The sequence below is a fragment of the Staurois parvus genome, unplaced genomic scaffold, assembly GCF_062004578.1.
Source record: "Staurois parvus isolate SC_StPar_1 unplaced genomic scaffold, SC_StPar_1.0 ptg000303l, whole genome shotgun sequence".
In the NCBI taxonomy this organism is placed as follows: Eukaryota; Metazoa; Chordata; class Amphibia; order Anura; family Ranidae; genus Staurois; species Staurois parvus.
In genome coordinates this window covers 1,295,436-1,310,152 of record NW_028318099.1, presented here as the reverse complement: position 1 = coordinate 1,310,152, position 14,717 = coordinate 1,295,436, and the positions used below count along the sequence as shown (strand labels likewise).

General features: G+C 40.7%; 1 protein-coding gene across 4 annotated transcripts in view; it reads left to right on the top strand.

The window, feature by feature from the left end:
• PRKG1 (protein kinase cGMP-dependent 1) overlaps positions 1 to 14,717 on the top strand; it is a 1,352,400-nt gene that overhangs the window by 1,020,390 nt on the left and 317,293 nt on the right. For all 4 annotated transcript variants that reach the window (XM_089683127.1, XM_089683128.1, XM_089683125.1 and 1 more), the window contains exon 4: positions 6,588 to 6,693. In XM_089683127.1, the coding sequence (XP_089539253.1) occupies positions 6,588 to 6,693 (106 nt within the window). The remainder of the gene's footprint in view (positions 1 to 6,587; positions 6,694 to 14,717) is intronic.

Here is a 14,717-nt window from a genome sequence, read left to right as displayed (position 1 = left end):
CTCCAGGACCATGCCCGTAGCACCTCGGGTCCTATTTGGCCCCTTAACTGGACACCTTCACCCTTTCATTTTCTGCTCTCTAACCCATCCGCCCTGGTCCAGGCCTTTTGATGCCCCTGCAGATGTTGCCAAATTCGCCCTTATGGATCATGAAGACCTTTTCCCTCTCCATCTCAGCTTCTTCAATGGACCACCAGTCCTGATGTACCTCCGCAGGCACCCTCCATGTCACTGGCCTTTTTATTGCTGCATTTTCACTACCTCTGATGGAAGCCTGGGGGATGGTCATACAGACTTTCTCTAGCCCTGTTTGTAATGTATATGCTGATTTGTCCACTGCATAGAGTCTCTGGAGAGTATGGATCTCCAGACCCTCTATGCCCGGCCCCTGTTTGGTTGTATGGCCTCCCAGGGGTCTTTTGATGATCTTGCAGTGGTCAGAGGTGAATTCCATGCCCTTCATTACATATTATCTGTATTTCCCTGACCATGATCTCTACTATTCTTCATTAGAGTTTACTGTAAGAAGTTTCATACTCCAGCTCGCCTTTATACCTTTTCCAGGGGTGGTGTGGGATGGTGGGGGGAGACTGGGTTGGGGGGAGGAGGGGAATCTGGGACCCAGGCTGTCAGTTTCATACTATTATTATGTTACATATCTGTTTGAAATCAAGTATTACCTCGTTACACCCTCCAGGTGTTGTTCCCTGCAGGGTCCAGCCCCCTCCTTCACCTCATGTCATAACACCATCTAAACCACATTTACTGCTTACAGTTTTGAAACCATCATTCAGAATTTATGCTGAGCTTCCCCCTGGCCCCGTCCTCTTCCCTCTCCCCTTGCCTAGCTACCGCTATTTTTTCTTTTTAGACACGAGGTGTTACTTGATTTTTAGAATGTCATGGAGTCCTGCGGGAGCGGGGTGGGAGATGGATGGTTTGAGTTTTTGAGAGGGAGTCGGGAAGAGAAGAGTTAGGACAGATGAGAGATACCTTAGGGTTCCAAAAAGAAATGCACTATGTCTCATTTTTCCCAATTGTTTCCTTTGATGGTTGCTTCTTTTTTTTTTTTGAATGGTTGCCCTGCTGTTTTTGTGATGTTGCATTGTTTTTGCCATAAACAGATTATGATACGATTTGCTTTTCATCTTAATGATATGCAGGTTTTCCATCTGGCTTTCACTGATGTTTTATTTTCAGCATGGACTCGCACACTGGCCCTACCATGGCACACCTACGATACCACAACTCTGCCGATAACTTTAGGATCATGCCTCGACTGCATTCCACCTAGATGTGCATTTTCTCATTTCCCTACATACAATGCTTCCACCACTATACGCCCCAATGATATATATTTGGTTTCCTTTCCCTCATGACATTTATTACATTTTCCTTCTGATATCCCTAAGCTTGTTGCTGCGTCTTACCTCACCCATTATGTCGGATGATGGCGGTTGTGCCCCCATCTATATCTTCATTCAAACGAATTGTGCTCACCCTCTCTCCCCGATTCTTGCGTTTTTTAAGGTCCATGGCCCGGCGGACTCTTTCTTTTTGGATCTAAGTCCACCGCGTTTCCCACACAGCGAGCTTTGAGAGCTCTTGCTGAACTTTTTCCGGCCGTCTTTACTCCCTTGTCCTCTGCCTCTCATCTCCTTTCATTCCTTGTTCCTCTTTCTGCTATTTCCCTCCTACCACTTCCCCCTTGGCATCGATCCCGTGGCTTCTGACCAAACACATTCCTCAAGACCTCCTCCTACATCCAATAATCGGTCCTTCTCTTAAAACCTTTCGCTTAGCCTGTAAATCGGCCTCCATTTCGGATGCCCCAACCCACTTACTTCTCTTCACCTCAATCCGGACTTTCCTCCCGGTATGCATAAGTCCTTTCCATCAGCACATTGGCCACACAGTCAAGTTTTAGCAAACCATTTTTTTCACGAAGGTCAGCTGAAGTCTTGTTCTTCCCTGGCAAGTACTATGGGTGATCTCAGCTTTCCCTTTTGGGCCTATCTTCAAATCAGAAATTTTCTTCTCTCTTCTGCATATCGCCATAAATGGGTCCGCCCTCTCACCTCCTATGAGTCAGTCTGTTTAAAGGCTGAACCACGGAGGCATTTAGTATCATTTACCTATCTGCTTCTTCTTGGTGACAGAACCTCTGATTCACTTCCCGCCTGCAAAGCTTGGAAAAGAGACTTAAACATTGACTTTTCTTCCTCTGATTGGGACCAAATCTTTACCTTTTCTCATAAGTGCTCCTTGAATGTTTCGACACAAGTAAACGGATACAAGTTGGCGACACGTTGGTACAATACACCTTCTAGAATCCATCAATTTAATCCATCCAGACCCAGTATTTGTTGGACATGTGGGGCTCCTGTTGGATCTCTTCTTCATATCTGGTGGGACTGCCCTATGGTTCAGCCCTTTTGGCAGGAGGTACATCGGATTACTTCTTAGGTGTATACTCTTGATATTGAGTTCTCTCCGGCCCAACTCCTCCTCCACCACACTCTGCTTCCCAAAAGTCTATATTTCAAATCTCTGGCTATGCATATGCTTAACGCAGCCAAACTCTGCTTACTGGTTCTCCCAAAGTGCGAGATTGGTTCATAAGCTTGAACAGAATTGCTGAAATGGAAGAGCTGATTTCTTCTTCTCTGGATAACCCTACTAAATTTTCTCATATGTGGTCCTGTTGGATTCACTTCCGAACTACCCCTGAATATCGTTCTTTCATGGGCCTTGCTGATTGATTCTGAATCTCCCTGATACCCCATAGTGTTTCTAGCAATATATCGGCTCTCTGTTTTTTCAAGGTTGTGATTGAGGTCCTTTGTCTCGATGTCCTGTACTGCTTGGAGCAAGCTACGCTTGGCACCCTGATATGCCTGCAACTGTCCCCAGCTCGCTTCTCTGCCAGGGTTGCGCGTATCTCTCATGTCCTGGGAGTCTAGAGTAAAGGTGACTTACCTACCCTCCTACTCCTCCACACCTCCTCCCCATCCGACCCTTCCCCAACCCCCCATCTCCCTCCCACATACACCCTCCCCCCCCACCCTTTTTTTTTTCCTTTTTCTTCTTCTCCTCTCTTCCCTTCTTTTTCATGCTTATTCTTAAATTCTTAATCCCCATTTCCCTGCTTTCTTACTCAGAGTTTAGCTTTCATTCTCCCCTTTCTATTTTGGTACACTTCTCTATTCATCGGAGCCCTACTCCCTATCTGCAGTCCAGCTGCACATATGTTTTACTTTTACATATCTCCTTTCCCGAACCCTTTACCCTCGTGCTGGCAACCTGTAGTGGATTACCTCAGTTTCATCAAACGTACAAAGCCATATCCTACAAGCCCTTGCACCCCCCCTGCACACCTACTGTATACATTTCCAACGCATACCTTTGACTCACTGGCCCTGCTCTTTGCTGCTGCTCGGTAACTGAGGTTATATATCATTGACCCTGCCAGTGCTGTGATTCCAATATGCTGAACAAGGGCTTGAGACCAGATATGCCTTTAATGTTCCTGCGCTTGCATGTTATCATTTTTCCCTGGTTTTCTTTTCCCTGGGGTGGCTTACTCCTGATTCTTTGTCTATGTATTGCTATGTATCTTTTTGTTCGCTGTATGTGCATTATCTCCTATTGTATTCCGACTGATACCTTGTATTACCTGTACTTATTGTATGCTCTGAGTTTATTAATAAATTTTATGGAAAAAAAAAAAAACTTAAAATCTGTCCATTAATCAGCAAATAGAAAAGTGACAGGCTTTGTCTTCAGATTCAGCTCAAGCAAAACAGGCATATCTTCCCGTCGGTACAACACAGTCTTATATGAATAACTTTCAGCGTTCTAGCCACAGCTCACATAGTATTTCAAAGTCCCCTTTAGAGGCAAGCTCACCCAGCAGGCAAATGTCAGACTATGGAGACTTCCAGGGTGCATCCAGATCTCCTCACTGCAGACAGCAAAACTGTCATAAACCAGCCTCTCTGATCAGCTGGTTAATAAACAGGCCTGAAGGGAAGGTACCTGCCCTCTACAGTTAACCCTGTCTTAAACCTGCACCAGGCTGATTCTCCACAATATTTATAGTATACATAGTAGAGCCAGCTATTACACATTAGATTGTGTTGAATGACTGCAATATCTGGATAGATGCCATTATGAGGTGGCATCATGTATATTTTGGGTTTGATTTACTAAAACAAGAGAATGCAGAATGTGGTGCAGTTGTGCAAGGTAGTCAATCAGCTTCTAACTTCAACTTGTTCAATTGAGCTTTGAAAAAAAAAATCCTGAAGCTAATTGGGTGCCATACACAGCTGCAAAAGATTCTGCACTCTCTAGTTTTAGTAACTCGGCCCCGTAGTGTTGCTTTTATGCAGAGTACAATCCCAAACAGCAATACACATTCAATTGCAATGTCGTTTTCCAAAAGTGATCACATTTTACTACCTCTAGCTTGCTTAACTGGGGAACCTATGTGTAACTGAATACACACCATTCATGTGTGGAAAAGTGAATATTTGTATGGCATCATATATCAAAGTCAATTAAATGTTTACGTTGCTCATAGAAACCAGTTTTGCATAGGCTCCCTGTTGCTGAAGACTCAGTGCTTATAGTCAACAGGAGTGTGAGTATCTTACATGAAGCTGCGCAAACATTTTCAGTTCCAATGTTTATATAAAAGAAAAATGACTGTGGACATAGACTTAGCACCCAAATAAATAAATGTTTTAGGAACAGAAGAGCAAATCAAACTTCAGTATTTGAAGTTAACCCTTGTTTTTGGCAAATTTACAGCAAGCATAAGTTTATCAAAATTTCCTAATCTTTCTTTGGATTTTTGTGCTTTTTCTAACATTTCCTTTAACATAAATAGACATGCAGTCTTCTCTTTCCTCCTTGAGAAACTAGCCCAGAACACCAGTCATAGTTCAATATAGGTTGGTATGGCTGGAGAGCTTTGAACATGCAGACTTTCATATTGACACCTACACATATGTCACGCTCTGTCATACCTTCATTGAGATGTTTCAGCTGTACTAGTTTGTATTAATAACCAGCCAGTATGAATCTTGGATATTTTTAGTGGATCAGTTATATCTGTCCTCATGCTTAAAGCAGGGTTCCAGTGAACATAAAAATAATAAGTCAGCAGCTACACAAACTGTAGCTGCTGACTTTTAAAAAATGGACACTTACCTGTCCTTTGATCCCGCGGTGTCCCCCTGGCAGCCCGTTTCACCGGCCATCTGATGTTCCAGGCACCGGCATCTTCAGTGTGGGCACCCAGCTGTGACAGCTTGCAGCTTCACAGCCAAGTGCTCACTGCGCATGTGCGAGAAGAGCTGTGCTTTGTGAATGGTCCTGTAGTCTTCTGGGGCCTGTCACGTGTCCCTGAAAACTATGGGAAGGGAGGGGGGAGGACAACTTCCGCTTGCGATTGCAGCAGAAGTGGGAGCGGGTACTTGTCCGTTCTGGGTACCCACTCCCCAAAGGTGCAAATCCTTAACTGGGAGCGGGGGACCAATCCTTAAAGCTGAACTTCAACATTTTGGGTGGAGCTCCACTTTAAGTACAGTATATCTTTACCCAAAAAACAAAATGTAATACATTGCAGCTTATCAGTCATTGATCCTTGACCAAAGGTAGTAACTGCATTAGTTTTGCTTTTTCATACCCTTTCCCTTTAATTTTACCTGGCAATCCTGTAAATAACCCAATTATTGTCTCTTTGTGTCCACACATTTTTTTTGTATCTAGGACTTCTATCGGTATCTGGACTTCAAACATGTCTGGCTTTGCCCATCTACATTACATGGTGAATTTATGGGACTAGTGGTTTACAAGAGAGACAGAACATTGTTTATGCTGTCTTTCAGCTAACAGAAAGTGACACAAACACTGCATTTCTGGCAAGATCAACAAATATTTTTTGTACTTGCTAAAAATGGTTAGCTTTAAAAGGAGATGAATGCAACTAGAGACTCTTAACTGTTAAGCTGCAATATATTACTTTTTTTTCGATTTAGATACACTTCAATTCATTGCAGTGCTTAGATTTGGCCAAATAAGCCATTTTCATTGTCTTTAGAAATCATTCATATTATAACAACATTTTATTGTCTACCAACACAAGAATATTAAATACTGCAATCTATTAAAGGTATTTTGTTTATTTATTTCAGGTACTAATATAGCGCCATCAATTTATGCAGCGCTTTTACATATATATTGTACATTCACATCGGTCCCTAACCCTCAAGGGGTGTACAATCTAAGGTCCCTAACTTACATTCATACATACACATACTAGGGACAATTTAGACAGGAGACAATTAACCTACTAGCATGTCTTTGAAGTGTGGGAGGAAATCGGAGTACTCGGAGGAAACCCACGCAGGCACAGGGAGAACATGCAAACTCCAGACAGATGGTGCCGTGGTTGGGATTTGAACCGGCATCCCTAGTATTGCCAGGCAGACGTGCTAACCCATTAGCCACTGTGCATTTTGTTAAACAGTTTTATTATACATCTGTATTTAACATTACTTTTTTCCTTATTTTTGCAGCACTTACAAATGTGAAACTGTGGGCAATAGATCGACAATGTTTTCAGACTATAATGATGAGGACAGGGCTAATCAAGCACACCGAATATATGGAATTTTTAAGAAGGTATGTGCTGTTCTTTCAGTCTAATTGTATGCTAAAGCTGTGCATGTGATGCATTGGAAAACAGTGATATATTTTTGCTTGTTTGTTTTACATATGCTCATCTTTGAAGGTCCCTACAGGCTGGGGATTGTAGCCCCTACCCACAGGTTATGAAGCCGTGTTTTTGCAATGCATGGGTGTTTTTTTTTCTTCGCAAATTACTGCAGCTGTTAATTAAACTAAAGCAATGGTTAGAAACTGCAGAGACCACTGAAGGTAGCTTTCCTACATGAAATACTTATATTTCTTTTATGGCTCACAGACGTTCACCATTTCTAATGTACAGTATATCTTGTATAGTGTTGCATGTCTTGGCTTTTTATCAGCTTAGTCTGGTATAGCATTCAAATTAAGTACAGTTTATTGCTAAGATTTTATCTCCTATGTACTTCAGTGTCACATTTGCATTTGCATATAGTACTTTGACTTTTTTTTTATCTTTTTCTGTCCACTCATCTGTAGTTGGGTTTGGTCTGGGCTCTTATCAGCATCTTTATTTTACATTTTCAGGACTGATAGCTTTGATTTGTAAGATTAGCAACTGGAATTTTGATTAAATGCTGTTAATAACTATCATGTATGCTTTCTTATCCTTAGCTTTTTTTTTAGCAGTTAGCACTTTGGCTGTTATTGGGTCTATAAACTGATGGAAAGCTGCTGCAAAATGTATTCATACCAGTTTGGTGCTGGACACATGACACATTATTGGAAAACAAAAGGAACACAGAGGCAGGATGTGCGTTCATGTGTATCCACATTCAGTGCTTACCTTCAGATAGGGACAAATAATTGGCCCTGTACATAAATAGGTTGCACCCAGGGCCAAACATCTGTCCCTAACTACAGGTAACCATGTAAATGAACTCTAAGGAGCATTAGACATGGACAATAGATACAGCAAATGTTCTCAACCTTTCCTTTATGTGAGTCCTTAGGGACCTTTTACATGACCAAAGTCATAAAAACTTAAAGCATAAACAGTGAGTCCATTTACATCAGTTCATAAATCAGTCTTCAGTTCAGTGCAATTTAAATCAGTATACATGTGTTTTTCACATGGCTTTTTTTTTTTTTTAGTTGTTGAAGAAAATAGTTATAGGTGGACAAAAGTATAAACACAAATATTGTTTCTTGCCTAAAAATTGACAACACCCATTTACATCTTTTATGGGGATGTAAATGGTTATATGTTCATTTACATCGGCCTACATATAATGTACATTGTGGTTCTATCTGAAAACTGACAGACAAACTGAACGCTCATGTGAAAGGTCCCTAGGTTTCCAGGGTACATTTTTCCAGTGCTTTTGAGGTGAAAAAAACAAAAATAGAAATTGTCAAGAGCACAAAATATTGGGACCCCAAAAATGGATTGTGGTTCCCACCCAGAAACTACAAAAATGCAGTAAAACTTGCAAATAGGTCATTTGTTCTCTACAGCATATATTGTTATAAAATATTGCCCAATCTGTCCAGCTAAGAATAATGTCAAAGGATTGGGGAAAAGTGAACACGTGGCATTTGCCTGTTGTAATGCAATGCTTTATTAACCTTCCAACACAGAATTATCATCTTTCCATAAGCCTTCATATGTTTTATTTTTCTGCAGTAGTTTTCTACATTCTTAAGAATTCTAAAATGCTGACCCAAAATTCTGCAATGGATTAAGGAGATAAATGTAAAAAGGGATTTTCTCTTCACAGATTTTTTATTTGTTTTCCAAGTAGATATTTCATACTAAGCGCTTTAACCTTTGACCACAATAGAGCTTCTCCAGACAACTGCCAGGCTTAATATGGACAAGACTCTAATACCGAGAGCAATATATTATCTAAATACAGCTTTACACATATTTTTGGAGCAGATAAAATAATGTAGTAATCCCTAACCATTTACATTCACATTAATGTGAATAATATATGCTTAACATTTTCCACACAGTAAACTGCAAAGTAATTGCTTTCCTATACATACATTTTTTAGCTTTCATAATTTTGCCTCACTACATCATCCCTATGTTTTTCATATGAAGCTTGTTAGTACTGACCATAATGTTACTTCTTCCATAATACAAGTACCATAGTTCTTGTATTATGTTATTATGTGAGGGTGCCAGGTTTAAAAAATGCTCACCTCCTTTTTTTTCTGGTACTATCCAAGAGAAAGACATGTGACTGGGCTGTCACTACTAATTTGTTCTACAGTAACTGTATAGAAAATGTGTCCAACTGCAACAGAAACAGAACATTCTCTTCTTTCCTCTACAGCTCCATACTTGCAGTCAGTCATGGGCTTGTAGTGGTAAAGTGGTAAAATCTATTTAAGTAATTATGGTTGTAGTCTCTTTAGCAAGATGATGTAATAAAATATTTTCTAATTTAAATATAAACACAGGAGGTACAGTAAACAATTATTTTTTTCTGTTTGATATTAGAATGTTTTTGGTTTTTTTTAGATATTTCAACACAAACTGTTTGTATAACTAATTAATATAATTTCTGATAACCCAAACACATCACTAGGTTCAGTCTGTTATTAAGCTACCACAGCAAATGTCTGCTTAGTATGGTATACTGTAGAAAATCATATATATAGTAAACTTTATCCTTTATCATGAAGCTGTTAATAAAACAATCATGAAACAATAATAAAAAATGTTTTGGCCACAAACTCTGAAAGTGAGTCCAAACTCTTCCCTTCCTTAAAATCTAAACCTTACTAATTCTTAAAGTGATAGTGAAGGTTCAATTGAAAGAAAAAGTCATACTTACCTGCTCTGTGCAATGGTTTTGCACAAAGCAGCCTAAATCCTACTCTTTTCTTCTTGGGTCCCCCGCTGGCACTCCTGGCTCCTCTCCCCTGCTGAGTGCCCCCAGATTAAGCAGCTTACTCTGGGGGCACTGATGTGTGCTCACTCCCAAGCCACCTCTGTGTGTCTATAAGACACACAGTGTGGCTTGACCCTGCCCCCACTCCCTCCTCACTGGCTGTAATTGACAGCAGTAGGAACCAATGGCTCTCACTGCTTTGTCTCAGTCAATGAGGAGGGAGAGACCGAGGAGAACCTCTGCGCTCATGCACATTGCTGGATCAGGCTCAGGTAAGTACTCGGGGAATGAGGGGGGAGCTGCTCAAAACCTTCAGCCTTTACAATCACTTTCATTGCCCTCTGTACCAATGAAATTGCCATGGACTGTTCTACTGTACACGTGTTCTTTTATTGGCTGGATTTCTGACATCAGCACTGATTAACATGGCACCACTGTCAATCTACTGAACTAAAAAAAATAAAAAGGAGTTTTCTCTTCACAATCAAAGTCACTTATCTGAAACTTATGACTACTCAAAGACTGGTCATACAGCACTTTGCAATTTTTATTTTCCTAGGTCTAGGAAAATTCTTTTGCAGAAGAGACACACAATGGCTTTTCTGCAATAAAATACACTTTCCTGCCTGTTCACAATCCCATGTAGAATGTATCGTACACTGAGCTGTGCATAGGTATCCTGCACAGACCAAGCAAGAAGGCTAATGACCGGCACCTGAAAGAAAAGAGAAGATGCCAGCAAGGGACTTCAAGGGCCTTGGACAGTTTAAAACAAGGTAAGTATTTTAACCTTTAGTTTCCCTTTAAAGTTTCCTTTACACCTTTTCAGTAAGTTTTCTGGTGCATTATTGTATACAATTATTGTGGGGTATTCATAGCTTTAACATTTTCTTTGTTAATGGAGATCCTTTATTTTAAATGGTCTTCCAACACACCACAAAGCACAGAAAAGTGATCAAGTTCCTTTTTTTTTTTAACTGCATTGCGCAGATGGTTCCCATTTGCACTTGCATTGGGGTGCCACTGCATGGTGGGTCGAGGTGCCATTCAGAATGAATGGCTCCACAATGAAGATCGTGTGCATAACACATGGAAAAAAAAGCATTCACAAATGTGACGTTCGATGTGTTTTGTTGTGACTTTTGGTACCACATTTGCAAATGCCTTGAGACATAAACAATAAGGTTTCCAATTTCCTTTTATTCATCACTCCCTCTACTGAGATACTAATTGTATGCTGCACCATTTCCCCCTACTGGCTGGGGGAGAGCTAAAACCAAGCAAGCCTATAGACTTCTATGCAGAGAGCTGAGAATCCTGGGAGATGTAGTTTGAGACAGCATCCATACTGTATAATGCATATAATGAGATGAATAGACTCCTTACACTACAGATCCCAATAGGCATTGTGCAGTAGGAAGAGTGGAGAGGTTATTTTTTACTAAACTGCCCAGGAAAGTTCTGCCTCTCGGCACCAAGGGAGTTAGAGAGAGAGCAACTCTGTCTGGATATTCACCTGCCAGTGGGAGACCATGCCAGCGGAGATCTGAGCCTGAGACTGGGACTGAGGACAATCCATACAGTCCCACCCATACTACACTGTATACCACACTTATTCTAAACCTAGACTGCACCTATACCAACCATATGCCACATTTTACCAAACCTTTATCACCTCTGAACCACATCTACCTTGCATTTGTATTGAGATTATACCATTCCTATACTGTATTTACACTACATGCAGGTTAATATTATCAAATTATTATTATTATACAGTATTTATAAAGCGCCAACAGTTCACTCAGCGCTGGGTTAAATGGGATCATCTTTAGGTGCACTAATGCCTCAACAATAGCCTGCAGAATACAATCTCAAAGGACTGCCCTCCCATAATAATTATTCTGAAAACCACCTTTGTTCTCCTACCCCCTCAGCTACCATACTCCTTTTTATTTGGACAGTGCATACCCTGTCGGTCTAGGACTAGCATCACTGCCATAAATGCACTCTGGCAGTATAGTTCTAGCACTCGGTAGATTAAACTATACTACTGCTCGCTGCTGCACTTGAGGTGACATTGCAACTGTTTATGATGCTTTGGATGCCAAATGTCATCTTATGCCTATTCCCTTTTGGCAATCACTTTGCAAGCTAAATTGTGTTGTTATAATTGTTAATTATTATTATTATACGGTATTTATATAGCGCCAAAGGGTTTGCTCAGCGCTGTACATTAGTGAGGAAGACAGAACATGAGACAATACAGTACAATACAATACACAAGGGGTTCGGGGGCCCTGCTCTTTTGAGCTTACAATCTAGGATAATTCATTTAATGCTTGCCTAGTTACCAATCCTATTGGATGACAGTGTTTTAAATTTTATCTTTACTACCAGGTTTGGTGTCTTTTTTTATTTTATATAGCACTACTATTGGGTATTAAGTAACACTTTCAGTGAATTATTGTGATTTTGTATGCTTGTACACTCAACCTGGTGTGTCAGAGGAACTGAGTTTCTTGACAGTCGAGGCAAAGAACAGAGGACCCATCCTGGTCAGCGGCTCCTACGGGGGTAGTGCTAAACATGTTTTGTTAAATATATACCCACAACAATGACTGAACTGCATTTGCTGTGCTATATAGATATGACCAAATGTGCCTATTTTTATATTGATCTTGATTTTATCTGTTTCCAACTCACTGTATTCACCATACACATCTCTAAACATCTCTAAATTGCTTGTTTTAGGAAGATTTTTTTCTAGCATTTTCCATAATTGCTGCAATCATTTTTTTGTGATTAATAAGCATCCTCAAGACAGCAGTAAAACAACTTCATTGGGTGTATAATTTTTCTAAGTGCAAAATTACCTGTTACAGCAAAGCCCACTTTTAGTTTTATGATTGTGTAAACTTTAATTGAATTCTAACAAACAGTGAACAAGACAGGGGGAAATCTCCTGTAGAGAAATTGCTAATAGGTCTTAACTTGGGAGCTCATAGGTATCAGACCGCATATGTAAACCTAATATATAAACCAATTAAATTAAAATAACATGGTATTTTTAAGCCTCATAATATTTAGCCATGGTAGGTCCCAGAATATACAGTAGTTTACATATAGTATAAAGTCATGAAAATTCAATACATTATGCAGCTGGCATTATATTACAGTTTTTTATGTAAAAAGAATTACATGCTTTTTTATTAGTTGGATCATAATATGTTACAAGGATACCCATCACAATTCTCCGAAGCAATATGTAGTAAAATCACACCTGTCATTATCATTAATCAGATGAACTGTCTTTATAAATAAAATCATGCATCCTTAGAATACATTAACACTTGAGCTACGTGACAAGTCGTATCTTGCATTGTGCATTTTAGCACTTTTTTGCATGGCAGCCTATTAACTTGAATGGGCCTCATGTCTTGTGATAAACGCACCAAAGAAGCAGTTTTGTCACTGAGCCAAGTGCATTTAGCTACATGCGTTTTTGAGCATTTTGTCTCTCAGAAAAGGTAGGAGAAACAGTGCAGCTGTTACCCATGTTTGGGGTGTCTTTAGTAAACAATTACACCATAAGTGTGATGTGCTTTTAGTGTGTTTCTTGCACGTTTCTGGTAATGATGGCAGAAATACATGTTTCTGCCAATGTTCCCAAGCCACTCAGGTGTGAATGCAGCCTTAGTTTCTCTTTTTGGACACTATGGCTATTTTTATGTTGTAGCACCCTCCTAGTGCAGGATGCTAGGTAAATGTAGTTTTTTGCTCCTTCTACAATCAAAGGAGCAGTAGTTGTTTGATCTGGTCTAATTTGGTCTGGTCTGTTCAGGGTTTCACAGGCTCAGAGATTGGTGTCTTTCCCCTGACTTGAAAAATGTTTCTAGAGCCTAGGGAGGAAGAATTTAAATAACCAGCTTGAATATCAGGGGCCTAGACAATTCCTGGGGAGGTATGCCCAGATGGTGGCTGGGAAGCTGTTGAATCTGGAACCCTGAGAAATTGTCTAGGAAGGAGAGTTCCAAGCCTCCGGGACTATTGCCCCTGAGACAGCCTGTGGACTGTGTTGATGTTCTGTGAGGTCTTGGTGGGGATAGAGCTGGGACCTGGAAGTGATCTGGAACTGACTGCTGGACTTCACCAAAGGGATCTGGATTAGAGAAGGGCTGCCTTTCATTGGGTTGTGTCTGGAAGAGGCTGGAAGGTGGCAGCTGTCCTGGGAACTTGTGAGCAGTGACCCTATGTTGATTCCTGGTGACTGTGCTTTTGGGACATATGTGCCAGAGGTTGCTTAGACTGAGAGTGCTATCTTAGGATCTCAGATACTGGCCAGTCCATGTCCTGGAATGTGAGCTTAGAGAATAATGCCCTCCTGTACTGTGCAGTGTTCCTGAGATTGCACTTGGCACCAACACCTGTGCAGTGGTGCAGGGTAACCAGATGCCAAAGAGACTTGTCTCATCCTCCCCAGCTGTGAGGCCCTAGATTATCCAATATTCACAGTAGCCTGAGGAGAAAACTGTCCTCTAATTGCTAAATACTAACTGTTCAGGATTACAACATGCCTTAATTCCTCTCCTGTTATAAATTATATCAGCAATAAATCACACTTTTTATAGGATCAGGAGTGAATGGATTGTTGCTTGAATGGCTGGTAGTCCCTGGTAGACTGGTAGGAATGGCTGTTTGGGGGAGAACCAGTTAAAATCAGCAGCCCCTGCAGGGGTAGCACTACAATGTAAATAACTAATCAGGAGTTTTGGGAGAGTGTTGAAGGTTTCTAGGCAAACATTTAGAGTTACTTGCATGTCATGGGTGGGCTTTCTGGTCTCTCAAGGCAATATATGTAAGTGCAGGCAACAGGTCCCTGTGTTCTGAAGCCATTGTTGCTGGCTTCTCATTTGGGAGATCTATTTTAATGTATTCTTAAGTAGGTTTGCAATAAATATGGAAAACTTCCCCCTTTGTTTCTCTACTCCCCCATTACAGGTGGTTTGGGTATTAAAAATCTGTACATGTAGACCTCTGTTATTAACCGCTTGCCCACCACCCTATAGTAGAAGTACTGCTACAGGGCGGCAGGGCTGCACAAAATCACGTATATATACTTGTTCTGCGTTTCCGGGTAGCGGGTGTGTGCGCCGC